A 14328-nucleotide genomic window follows, 5' to 3' on the forward strand; every position below is an offset into this window, starting at 1 on the left:
GGCCAACCACCTGTACCCACACAAATCCACATATAGTGAGTAATTCTAATAAAGCTGTGTAAAACTAGTTTAGAGTGTTTTGCCATTTATTGAGCCTTGATTAGCCTCTCGTCTAAAGCCGACCCTGCGAGCGAAAAGCTCTTACTCTAGCTTACGGGTATTCGAACGCTATAAAGGGGTCATCCGACTCCCAAGTAACAAATCCCTCCAAAAACCGTTGAAGACATTTTAAAAGGAAGTCTCATGTTCTCAAAAAATATGTCTTTTGATTTCCCTAGGACTTTCTCCCACATTTCCGTCTAGAGAATCTTCAAAATTCCAAATTCTTTCAGAAATTCGTAATTTTTGTTATTTCTGAAAGAAAACTAAAAAAAATCTTTTCATTCTTCCAGAGATATCTCCATGGAAATGTCAAGGGTTTGTTTCAGATTTTTTTGGAGGAAATTTTGAGAAAAAACCGCGTGGAATTTGTAAAGAAATTTTTTGTGAGTTCAAAGTATGCCTTGATGAATTCCTACGAGGATCTCTGAAAGAACTCCTCGACAAAATTCTTCTTGGGATTTTCTTGATAAAATGCTAATATAACTCAAAACCCCTCGGCATTACAAGACTTTGTGAAGAAACTCGGAGAGGCTCCCTGGAAAAAATTAAGTGTGAATAATTAGAAAAAAATACCTGTAAGAATGGCTGTTGTAATAACTGATGTGGAACCTAGAATGAAGTTTTGAAGAGTCTATGAAGTTTAAATAAATATTATTTGAAAAACTATAACAAAAATCCACAGCAATAATATTTTGATGCCTGAAGATTGTTACAATTCGGAGCAATTTCTGAAAGTAATCGTGGATGATTTTTTTAAAGAATCCCTAAAAAAAATGAAAAATATAGGCGTAGAAATTTTGGTAGGTGATATGTGGTAAATCTCCTAGAAGTAACAACTGGAAAAATCGGTGAATGAATCAGTGGTAAACTATGTGGAGGAAATCCTGGGATAATCACTGTCATTTTTTTTTTTTCAGAGTGATCTATGTGAAAATTACTGGAGGCAATAATGTTGCAATGCTCTACGATTTTTTTGAAAAAAATGTGAAGGAATTCATTGAGAAATTAAAAATAATTCAATTGTGAAAATGTTATTCATGATTTCTCAAAGAAGTTCTCCGCAAATCTATCTGCATTTTTTTTCACAGATATATTTTTTTAGGATTTCTATAAAATCAAACAGCAACATCCCACATTCCTTCAAAACTATCTCGAAAATATTTCCCAAGTAACCATAAGCACTAATAAAAAGCCCTTAATCAGCATCATAGATGCGTACATGCATTATAATAGCAGTACAAATGCTTACACACCTTATAACAGCATTTCAGCTGCATAGAAACCCTATTACAGCATTATTAATGCTTATAAGCCTGACGCATACAGGCATTAAATAAGCACTATATTGGCTTTATATTAGCATACAGGGCATGTTTAAATGCCATCCAGTGTTTTGACAAATATACCACGTGCTTTGTGTTTGCATATAGTGGTAAGAGGGAGTCAAACATAAATCTTCTCACTACTACAATTGCAGGTTTTATGACGGGGAAAAGTGTTTTCTTTCCAGGAGCAGGACTTCAACAACTCAACAATACGGATGTCGCAGGTTCGAGACGCAAAATGCGGAATTTCGTCATCATAAAACGAGGATCAAAATGTGGCAATTGCAAGGATGAAAACCACCAAAATGAATAAGTCTGATACGGAGAAGTACTATCTGTATCATTTTATTACATTTTTTGCATACTATTAGAGGCTTCCGTTTTCATTCATTCATTTATTTACTCCGCATACGCGAAAGCTCTATAGCTGCGTATGCAAAAGCACAAAATATTCGCCCTAAAAACCTGTCGAAAACAACTGATGTTTCTCACGTGGTCTTATATCAGCATTAGTGGTGCAGAGAAGCACGATTATATCTTTGCACTATAATGGCACGCTATTTCGCCTTTTCTGGCATTATAATAGCATTATATATATATATATATATATATATATATATATATATATATATATATATATATATATATATATATATATATATATATATATATATATATATATATATATATATATATATATATATATATAAAACTGACATGCATCAAATGATCACCCTATATGCGCAAATAATGCTGTTACCGTGCCGCTTTATCGTGCTTACTGGTTACTTGGGTTATTTTTTACTTTTTTTTTAAATGCCAAACTAATTTTTTTTAAAGAATTCTATATTTTCTTTCAAAATCTCTCCCATGAAAATATTCTAAGATTTCCCGAGTAATTAGTTAAGGGATTTCTTAGAGAATTATATTATTGTTTCTCAGATTCTCCCGAAAAATTACCAGAGATTCATCTAAGTCTTTTATTTAACTAAAATTTTGCAGAACTTCACAAAACAAAACTCTCCGGAAGTTCCATCAAGTATTATTGCAGGTTCTATAAGAACTTAATCATTTTTTTTTTTTTTTTGAATGGTAATCTCAGGATTCTTCTATAAATAACCCTTAAAAATCTATCCTCTCTCCATTTTTTGGTTCAAAAACTTTTTTAGGGATTGCTTTAAAAATTCCTCCACGAATCACACCATATCAGATTTCTAGAGAAACACATACAAAAAAGGTTTGAAAGAACATTGTTGGCCTTTTTCGAATAAGTGCAGCGTAAATATAATTCGGAAAAATACTAAATTCCTGTCGTAAAATTGTAGAATTTAATCGTAGAATTTAAAAAAAAAATGTTGACAATGTACCTCACAGACTAGCTTAAGCGGCCCTTGTAAGATTTACAACAAAAAATCGTGTTCTTTTTTCTTCGTCTTCTATAATAGAAAATTATCAGTGTTAAAACGGAATTTACTGAAAGTTGTACTGAAAGTATTTGTAACTAAAATCTTACATAATATGGTGAACATATTGAGGAAGAAAGAACCCATTTTTCCCTACCTTTAGAAACTCCAAAAAAGTTTTTTGGAGAGTCTACTATCGATTATTTTGTAGTACAGCAGAAGATTAACGCGAAAATATTGCCGATATTTTTAGGAACATTACCGAAGATGTATTGTGCATTACTTTGAAAATTTGTGGAGGAATTCCTGATGGACTTTCAGAAATCAGGAACCATAGTTTAAGGATTCTGTAATTTTTTAAACTTGTAAAATTTATCTTTTTTAAGATTCCATCAGAATCTTCTCAAGCTAACCTTCCATGACTTCTGGTTTTCTAGAATTCTGCCAGAAAGCCTCCAGAAATTCCGCCCTCGTATTGCATAAAAATTGAAACCAAAATAACGGAAGATTAATTAAAATTTCTTTATGAGGAAGGATAAATTAAGGAAAATTAAATAAAATTTATTTATGAATATCTTAATAAATCTCCCTACCCAATTATTTTGCTACAAATTTCACTACAGATTCCTTTACCGCTGGGCTAATTTTGAAAGTAATAGTTGTGCTGTTTTTTTTTAACAAATTTCCTCTGAAGTTTCGAAGGCAAGAGACGTTTCAAAAACAATTTTCCTTACAATTCTTGAATAAACCGGGGATTTAAAACAGAATTTCTAGAAAAAAAAAACATAAAAGAATTTTTGACGCCATTTGTGATGTATTTTGTACACATGATGATGAACTTTGCGAAAGAATTTGTAATAAATTTTTGGGAAAATTCGCAGAAGAATTCCTTGTATAATTTTCAGCGTAATATCTCACAATCAGTTTTATATTATTATAATCAATGATTTTGTGAAGGAATTTCGAGGGAAATCTGAATTTATGAAAGATTAAGTAGCATATCAACTTGCTAATAAAAAGTAGACATAGAAGGGATGGATGTCCAACAAGTGAAATTCGCTTTGAAAGTATGAACAAGTCCCACAATATTATTTAACTTATTTCTAAAATATTTGCAAAAGTTCGGAAGCCACCCTTCGATATTCCTTGAGAAATTTGATTATACTAAAATTCTATATACTAAATTCTATAAAACACTATGATCCACATGATCCACAGCCATTCATCCGATGAAAATTTTTCGACTGAAATTCCTGCTATGTAGGGAGCCGGATCCTATTCTTGGCACTTTTGATTCACTTCGGCAGTGTTTTTTTTTTTGAAAGCTACAGAACTCATCTTTGGCCACAATATGCACCGTACTGATGCGCTTCTCATTGCGAAGTTTTAGACAATTCGGTCGAGAAAACCCCCCTATGCCAAAATGAATCATGAAAGTGCCCAAGTAGCTCTGCACCCTATTGTCTGAGAAATTCCTTCAGTAATTATGGCTATTTTTTTGATAATTTTTTTTGGACATTATACGACTTGAAGTTAATGTATGGACTTTTTTAGTGAATTCTCATAATGGAAGTTATCATCACCTCGAGGTGGGTATCCTAAAAAACATGAGAAATCTGAATGCAGTGTATATGCTGCTTTTTGCTGAAACAGCATTATTGGAACCTTTGGGAAGCAATCTTGAAGGAAACGCTGGACATGCAATCTGTATATTGGTATGGGAGGATAGGCTGCAACATTTAATAGACGATGTCGTCAAGGAATTTCTAGAAATCGTGAAGTTCCTGAGTTTCCGATGAAATCATTTTCTCGAAATTTCTATAGGGTGATTCCTGAAGACAATCCAATACATTATGGCATGTATTTTTGGAAGAGTCTTTGATGGGAGGTGCAGCAAAATTCCTCGAAAATACTACTAGAAAGATCACAGATAAATTCCTGAGAAATATTTTAAATTCATATCTGGAACTATAGAAAGTTTAGTTCAGGCAAATCGTTTGGAGTTAGTATACTCTGATAACAGCAACAGCAGCAGTGATATTTTGACGATCAATAAAAAAAAACACACACACACACTGGTTGCTACGACCGTCAGTCATGGAACCACAGACGTGTTTGTTCGAACCGTGTAATCACGATGTATTATATTAAGAAGTTGATATATTCCGAAAACTGACAGCTACTTGACGACATCATTCCTATCCACATCGAACAAATTTGCGGAAAAAATGATGTAGTGGTCCGGAAGGTATATGGTACGATAGGAGTGACGTCACATGTTACGATACATGTCACACATGTCACATACCTCGTTAATTTTTATGCCCTGCGTGTAATATTGGAATTTTAAGCTAAGTATGCTGTTCCGCTCAAGAAACTAGAAATTTCTGCGGAAGAAATGGACAAGGAATTTTCTACGGCGAGCTCCATTTGAATTGACATTTCTTTTCAACTGCGTACTGCGATCAAAGAAAAATGCTTTTCTTGAGCATTTCTTGCAAGAAATTTCCCACGCAATGAGATAGGCATTTACTTTTCTGTTGAAGTTACGTACTTCCCATTAGAGATAACTTTTCGTGCTACGGTTGAACAGAAAGCTACCGCAGCTGTCACATTACTGAGTTTCACAAAGCATAATCGATGCATCGTCTGCGATGATACCTTGGAAACCACGCTAATGACAATTGTTTTCTGCAACGTGCTCTGGACTCTACTAGCATACTTTGATTATATGTTTTCGTTCAATGGTACAATGATTCCTAAGTCTGCGGTAGAGCTTCGACAGCTGCGGTAGAACTTAGTGGCTACCGCAAGACGGGGAAATTTTCCAAAGAACCGCAATATATGGGCGAACAGTTCGTTCATACAGAGCCTCGAACGATTCGCCCGAATATAGAACGATTCTTTTCTGAACGCACTCTCGTGCATTGCTCGCGTAGTGTAATCAAGGCTTAACGAAATAGTTGTGTAGGTACATTCCGTAAAAAATACTGTATTTCAGCCCAGAAAATCTAATTTTTATAAAATTTACTAAAGCTCTACAAATTCAAATTGTTTTAAAGAAAGATTCATACACTGTGTTTCATTGTTTGTTCTCAATAAGAAACAAACGAGTCTCTATTAAAAATATTTGGTACAATTTAAAAATTATTTGTATTCACTTGGGGATTGCATATTATTACACTACTGGTAACATAGATACTATTAAACTTTTACATTGCTAATAAATCAATGAAAGGGGCGGTCCATAAACCACGTCATCATTTTTTATTTATTTCATTTTCCATTATCCCAAACGTCCTTATACGAAATGTCCTATTGCGCATTTCATTCACCACTGGACTATTGCAGAAGTTTTTACAAAAATGGAAATGCTAATAACAATGCGTGATTGCCTTAGTGATTGCATCAAGTAAAGTCAATGTCTTCAGCAGACTGATGCTTCGGAATTCAAACAATTAGTGCTCTGAAGACACCAACACGATTCGAAGAAATCCCGCACTTTTATTCGTACTTTGCCATTTATGATGCCGCACTTCGCAGTCCAGTGGTGAAAGAAATACACAATATTACTCAAGCAATCGAATCACTGATCGCCAAGTGAAGTGAATAAACCACAATAAATATGCGAACTCACTAACCTCTTGGAGCCATCTCAAGATTTTGTCAATTCCTTCCTTCGTATCACTTTTACTTTCGAGTACGATTAGTTTATGTTCGATTATTTAGTATCAGCACCAATTTGGAACATTTAAAACATACAAAACAATCGAAGAACCTCAAAAACTTATGAACAAAGTAGATGTCATGCACAAAACATTACCACAACACATTGAACAAACAGTTGGACATGTGAAACAATAGGGATTTTGGTTCAGCTAAATGGCTGCAAAGAGCTTTGGCCTATTGGTAGGCGCTGCTCGCCAGTGGGCAAGTTTGAATCAACTGTTGCTGATCTGTAAGTAGGGGAAGAACGTTCACTTTGAGTGAATGTCTCATAAGCGGTTTCATCACCACCGCTTAAGCGAAGTATGCACTTCAACAGAAAAGTAATTGCCTATTTCGATGCGTGGGACATTTCTTGCAAGAAATGCTCAAGAAAAGCATTTTTATTTGATCGCAGTACGCAGTTGAAAAGAAATGTCAATTCAAATGGAGCTCACTGTAGGAAATTTTTGACCATCTCTTGGGCAGAAATTTTTACTTTTCTTGAGCCGAACAGCATACCTAGCTTTAAAGGCCTTAAACCTAGTCCAATCATATGAGTAAATGTGGTTTACGGCTTAAGCAAAGGAGTAGAAATCGGATTTAAATTTGGTTCGAAACCCTGCATTTTTGGTTGATTCTTGCAAAATAATTATGAAAATGTCTCAAATGACCTTCGGACAGAGCCCACGTCACATCCGTATAAATCTGGAGCCGATCGTCCGTCTGAGGTTGTCAGTACAGGTCACGAAACTTGAATAAATGTTCCAGCACGTCACAATTTTTAACTACAGATCACCAAAGTTGTATGAAACACTGGTTCTATTGATGTTTACATGGAACTTAAGGTATGAATTATCATTTTTTTAGTGATCTTGTTCACCAAGTATGCAAAATAAAACTTAAACTTTCAATTTAGATATAATTTAGTTGAAATTTCACGAAAAAATAGACTTTTTCAACATGCTTGCAGTCTCCATACAAAATTCTTCGTTTCTCTTATACGGCAAAATACAATACTTTTCTGTACCACCAAAAAATACCTGCGTATTATGGACTTTGTTCATAAGTATTATTTGACACATGAAGTTTGAATTCTGTGATAAATTAAACAAATAAATTGCCATACAAGCTGGGAAACTTGCATGCAATTGGCAGAAATAGTGAAATTTTGCATTTTAAACAGACAATATCTCAAAAACTAGACGTACTACGATATTTTTGAAAACGACAACAACCTTTCGAACATTCAGTTTCTCTTACCGGCCGCCGAGCGGCGACACTGATGTTTGTATTCCACTCACTGATCGCGCTACGCTGGATTCTCAAATTTCTCAAACTTTCAACACAAGCGCCTGGAAGAATGGTAGTCGGAGAACTGTCAAAACGTATGGAAAATAATGAAAATCGTAAATTCCTTGCAATCAGGAAACTGGATCAAAAAAGTAGTGATTAGAAATCAAGTATAAAGTGAACACATAACTTTTTGTGTTTAGTTCATCTTCCGTGGTGCTTTCATTGCTTCAGGTTTTCGTTTTTACTACCACTGAAAAAGAGCCATCTATTGCCTTTCCAGTTTTAAATATCGCCCTATTGATTCAGCAGCCCTCAATTGAGTAAATAGCGGTATTTTGATGCTTGAGACAAAAGCGTGTTCCACAGTATTTTTTTTTTAATTATAAAATTCCGGCTGTAAATTGTGGATATTAGAGACAAAAAATCACGAAAGTTGGGTTTTAAAAATGGGTCAGGGACGCAAACATTAAACGGCAGTTTGGATATTTGTGCTCTTGAAAATTTGGAGTGTGGTTTCGACCTTCACTGCAGAGCATGCTCATAAATGCAAACCAGTCCCACTAGCAAAACAGCGCACCTAAGTAGACCTGTGCGCCGCCGCGCCACGCCGCCGCCGCTGATTGATTATACGTCCCGCCGACGCCAATTGAAGTATCGGCGGCGCGCCATACGCTGGTCTGCGTCCCGCCGCCGATTTTGTATTTTCACGCCGATTAATATTTCAGCTCGAAAAATATAAATTAAAAAAATGGCCTCGGAAATATTTGGGCCATACTTTAGGAATTATTTCACGATGCGCCAAAGGATTTCTTCAAGAAGTTCTTCAGGGAATTATTTATTATATTCTCCAGGAATTGTAATATGGATTGCATCGAAAATCAAAAATTCTTCCGATAATACCTTTTGGAGTATCTTCAGAATTTCCTCAATAAATGTGAATTTGTTCAGAATTGTTTCCAGAATTTTTTTTTTTCAAATATAAAGTTAAAGTATGTGTTCATAAACTTCTGTATAAGTTACACTAGTCACCTCTGAGTCTATATTTATGAACTTTAGAGATTTCATGCTCTTCCAGGATTTATCTAATATGCATCTTATTGATTCCAGTGACTTCATTAATTGCTTCGAAAATTTGTCTTCCAGGTTCTACCAGGAATTAGTAATTTTTAAAGGATTCCCCTGTGAACTCTTCAAGGAACTCATCGTAGGATTGCTGCATATTTTTCTGGAATACTTTCATTTTTTATTCGGATCTTCTTCAAGTATTATTTTCGATATTTTTTCATGAATGATATGAAAACGTTTCAAAAATTACTCCTAGAATTTGTCCATGCATTTCACAAAAAATATCTAAGAATTCCTTCAAAAACTTTTCAAAACTTTGTTTAGACATATCTTTATAAATTTATGCACGCAACTAACCAAAAATGCATGCATTTAACTCCTAAATCCCTTCCAATACTCCAAACGTGCCTCTAGTGATACATCTAGAAATCAGTAAAAGGAATACTCAAACGGATCTTTTCAGTGATTCTGCCAAAAGTTTTCCATTTTTTTCCTCAAGAGATTCTTCAAAGTATGACTTGAATAAAGGATGCTTTAGTTTCTACAAAGAATTTATGTGGAAATAAGACACCTCTTAGAATCTTCAGAAAATTACAAAAAATCTTCATTGAGTTTTTCCAAGGATTCTAACAAATATTTCTTCAGGTATTTAGAATTATATCTAGGATTCCACCTCTGCCCGCACCATGTATTCACCGTTGTCTATGTTAAGCCGTTCAAAGGTTGTTCCAGAATTAATTATCGGATTGCTCTAGTGATTTCTGCGTAAATAGTCTTGGAATTCCGCTGATAATTTCTTCGAAGATTTTTTCAAGAAACTAGCCGAATTTTTAAAGAAAATTACTATAAATTATGGTAAGAATTCTTTTTAGAATTCCTTAAGAACTGTTTTTTTTTAAATTCTTGCAGAAATTACTTCAACAATCCGTTTTGCCTACCAAATGCGTGAGAAAACATCGTTTGTGGGCACCCACCTGCATAATTCGTTTTGGATTTGGAGAGGTTTTTCTCGCACAAATTATCGGAATGCAACGCGTATGTAGCGAAAATACTCCTTGCCGAAGTAAGTCCAAAGTGGCAAGATCCAGTAAAATTGCCCAAAGATGGGAATTGAACCTGGAGGACTCTTAAATTACTGGGGGGAGATCCTCCAGTACCGGACAGCACCCAATACCGGACACCATATGAGAAAAAAGGAAGCTATTAAGTATACAGAGGAATGGTTGCGAACAACACGTGAAATGTATTATTTTTCATCATATATGAAAGAGGTTTTTGGAACCACTTGCACACTAAGTAAAACTCATTACTCTTTTGAATGTTGCAAATTCATTGAATAATTCGGGTGTTCCATGTGGATTTTATTTTTGAACATTCGTGTTCTTGTACCTTTGAGGATTCCTGCAAAAAATACAAATTACCAATAATTCCCTATGAAACCATTTTAGTTAATAATTCATGGGTTCCTTAGAAGATTCCTTCATATATGATTTCTTCAGGTTCCGTCCATGTATCTTTTCAGAAAATATGTCTAAACTTTATCCCAGATTTTCTTCAAAGATTCATGTAAGAATTACTACTGTTCGTTCTCAGACAGATAATCCTCCAGACTTTTGGCATCCTCCCAGAATTGAAAAAAATCTAACAGGAATTTTAACAACTATGTAGTAACCGAAACCTAACTAAGCGGCCAAACTTGAGCCGAACCAACAAATAAACACACTATAGCAAACACCGTCCGTTCGCTACAAAAGTTGTCACCAAACTGGATCGAGTTGTTTTCAAAACTGGCGCACAGTTCTCGTTTCGCCCGTTTCGCCTAATCTGCTTTTCGTTCATTTTCGCTCGTTGTTTGACATCTCTTGTACACGCATAGCATAATACAAGCAGAATCGTAAACAATTTACTTTATTTTTTTTTATATTTCAATCTATAAAAACTCTATTCGCCACATTCGCCCTCTTCTCCACACTTATGATTATAATGTAGTTAAACTTGATAAATTGGTTTCATACATCAAATCCAAAACCAATCCTTTTTCTAACCAAAATTAGAGACTAATCAAATCAAAATTTATTCTTAATTCCTATTTATATGTAATCAAAATTCAAACAAAATTTAATTGAAATTGTATTTAAATCCAAATTTATAAAATTCTAAACCAGATGAAATCCAAATTTGAATCCATCTATATAAATAAAAATGGAATGGTGTTTGTATGTCACGAAATGACTAATGAACGGGTCAACGGATTTGAATGATTTATTCTCCGTTTTGTTCGTCAAGGGTTCCGACGTGTTTGTGTGTATAAAAATCCTCGGATATTCACCGGGAAAGTCGGAAAAACGAGAGTGAACGGAACTGTCATTTTGTATGGGACGATCCATAGCATTTTTCAACAGCCTACTTGATGGCAAGACGAAGTTTGCCGGGACCAGTAGTCTTAAATAAAATCCAATCAAAATGAAATACATTCTAAATCACATTCAAATTCAATCGGAGTTGAACGAAAATCTAATCTACTTTTTACATTGCTCGAAAAGCTCTTTCCGGCCATTTGCATTCGCTTTGGAAAAACTCTTTACCAAATTCGGATCGGAATACTCTCTTCCCGGCAATTTGGATTCATTTTGGAAAACTCTCTTTCCAGCATCCGGCTAGAAAAACTCTCTTTCCGGCCTTGGAGAACTCTCTCTCCCTAATACATTTTTCACATTGCTCGGAAAACTCTCTTCTCAGAAATTTGGATTAATTTTGAGAAACTCTCTTTCCAGAATCCGGCTCGGAAGCTCTCTTTCCGAGCTTGGAGAACTGTCTCTCCCTAATCCACTTTTCACATTGCTCGGAAAAATCTCCTCCCGGCAATTTGAATACATTTTGGAAAACTCTCTTTCCGGCTCTGGAGAACTCTTTCTCCATAATCAACTTTTAACGTTGCTTGGAAAACTCTTCTCCCGGCAATTTGGATTCATTTTGAAAAATTCTCTTTCTAAAATCCGGCTCGGAAAACTCTCTTTCCAGCCCCGGAGAAGTCTCTCTCCATAATCAACTTTTAACATTGCCCGGAAAACTCTCTTCCCGGCAATTGAGATTCATTTTGGAAAACTCTCTTTCTAAAATCCGCTAGGAAAACTCTCTTTCCGTTCTTGGAGAACTCTCTCTCCATAATCCACTTTTCACATTGCTCGGAAAACTCTCTTTCCGGCAATTTGGATTGATTTTGAAAAACTCTCTTTCCAAAATCCGACTCGGAAAACTCTTTCCGGCCTTGGAGAACTCTCACTCCATAACAAACTTTTCACATTGCTCGAAAAACTCTCTTCCCGGCAATTTGGATTCATTTTCAATTTTTTTTTTTTCAAGATCCGCTAGGAAAACTCTCTTTCCGTCCTTGGAGAACACTCTCTCCATAATCATCTTTTAACATTGCTCGGAAAACTCTCTTCCCGGCAATTTGAATACATTTTGGAAAACTCTCTTTCTAAAATCCGCTCGGAAAACTCTCTTTCCATCCTTGAAGAACTCTCTCTCACACTTTTTACGTTGCTCGGAAAACTCTCTTCCCGGCAATTTGGATTGATTTTGGAAAACTCTCTTTCCAAAATCCGGCTCGGAAAACTCTCTTTCCGTCCTTGGAGAACTCTCTCTCCAATCTTTTTTTTTTTACATTGGCTCGGAAAACTCTCTTTCCGGCCCTGGAGAACTCTCTCTCCATAATCAACATTTAATATTGCTCGGAAAACTCTCTTCCCGGCAATAAAAATACATTCGATGTTTATCTCCTGTAGAGATAAACACAACTTACCATTAACCGACTGCGCCATGTAGTAACCGAAACCTAACTAAGCGGCCAAACTTGAGCCGAACCAACATATAAACACACTATAGCAAACACCGTCCGTTCGCTACAAAAGTTGTCACCCAACTGGATCGAGTTGTTTTCAAAACTGGCGCACAGTTCTCGTTTCGCCCGTTTCGCCTAATCTGCTTTTCGTTCATTTTCGCTCGTTGTTTGACATCATTCTCTTGTACACGCATAGCATAATACAAGCAGAATCGTAAACAATTTACTTTATTTTTTTTTTATATTTCAATCTATAACAACTCTATTCGCCACATTCGCCCTCTTCTCCACACTTATGATTATAATGTAGTTAAACTTGATAAATTGGTTTCTTACATCAAATCCAAAACCAATCCTTTTTCTAACCAAAATTAGAGACTAATCAAATCAAAATTTATTCTTAATTCCAATTTATATGTAATCAAAATTCAAACAAAATTTAATTGAAATTGTATTTAAATCCAAATTTATAAAATTCTAAACCAGATGAAATCCAAATTTGAATCCATCTTAAATAAAATCCAATCAAAATGAAATACATTCTAAATCACATTCAAATTCAATCGGAGTTGAACGAAAATCTAATCTACTTTTTACATTGCTCGAAAAGCTATTTCCGGCAATTTGCATTCGCTTTGGAAAAACTCTTTACCAAATTCGGATCGGAATACTCTCTTCCCGGCAATTTGGATTCATTTTGGAAAACTCTCTTTCCAGCATCCGGCTCGAAAAACTCTCTTTCCGGCCTTGGAGAACTCTCTCTCCCTAATACATTTTTCACATTGCTCGGAAAACTCTCTTCTCAGAAATTTGGATTAATTTTGAGAAACTCTCTTTCCAGAATCCGGCTCGGAAGCTCTCTTTCCGAGCTTGGAGAACTGTCTCTCCCTAATCCACTTTTCACATTGCTCGGAAAAATCTCCTCCCGGCAATTTGAATACATTTTGGAAAACTCTCTTTCCGGCTCTGGAGAACTCTTTCTCCATAATCAACTTTTAACGTTGCTTGGAAAACTCTTCTCCCGGCAATTTGGATTCATTTTGAAAAATTCTCTTTCTAAAATCCGGCTCGGAAAACTCTCTTTCCAGCCCCGGAGAAGTCTCTCTCCATAATCAACTTTTAACATTGCTCGGAAAACTCTCTTCCCGGCAATTGAGATTCATTTTGGAAAACTCTCTTTCTAAAATCCGCTAGGAAAACTCTCTTTCCGTTCTTGGAGAACTCTCTCTCCATAATCCACTTTTCACATTGCTCGGAAAACTCTCTTTCCGGCAATTTGGATTGATTTTGAAAAACTCTCTTTCCAAAATCCGACTCGGAAAACTCTTTCCAGCCTTGGAGAACTCTCTCTCCATAACAAACTTTTCACATTGCTCGGAAAACTCTCTTCCCGGCAATTTGGATTCATTTTCAATTTTTTTTCAAAATCCGCTAGGAAAACTCTCTTTCCGTCCTTGGAGAACACTCTCTCTATATTCATCTTTTAACATTGCTCGGAAAACTCTCTTCCCGGCAATTTGAATACATTTTGGAAAACTCTCTTTCTAAAATCCGCTCGGAAAACTCTCTTTCCATCCTTGAAGAACTC

At 35.4% G+C, this 14328-nt stretch overlaps 1 protein-coding gene across 2 annotated transcripts in view; it reads right to left on the reverse strand.

Moving 5' to 3' along the window:
- Window positions 1–14328, reverse strand: part of LOC5577491 (protein aubergine) — a 56227-nt gene that overhangs the window by 18659 nt on the left and 23240 nt on the right. The window contains exon 1 of one of the 2 annotated variants that reach the window (XM_021851615.1): window positions 6472–6673. The exons of the other annotated variant lie outside the window; for it this stretch is intronic. Coding sequence (XP_021707307.1) covers window positions 6472–6484 — 13 coding nt within the window. The 5' untranslated portion in view covers window positions 6485–6673. Of the gene's footprint in view, window positions 1–6471; window positions 6674–14328 lie in introns of those variants that run through there. 2 annotated transcript variants of the gene reach the window in all.

This window comes from Aedes aegypti, chromosome 3, assembly GCF_002204515.2.
Source record: "Aedes aegypti strain LVP_AGWG chromosome 3, AaegL5.0 Primary Assembly, whole genome shotgun sequence".
In the NCBI taxonomy this organism is placed as follows: Eukaryota; Metazoa; Arthropoda; class Insecta; order Diptera; family Culicidae; genus Aedes; species Aedes aegypti.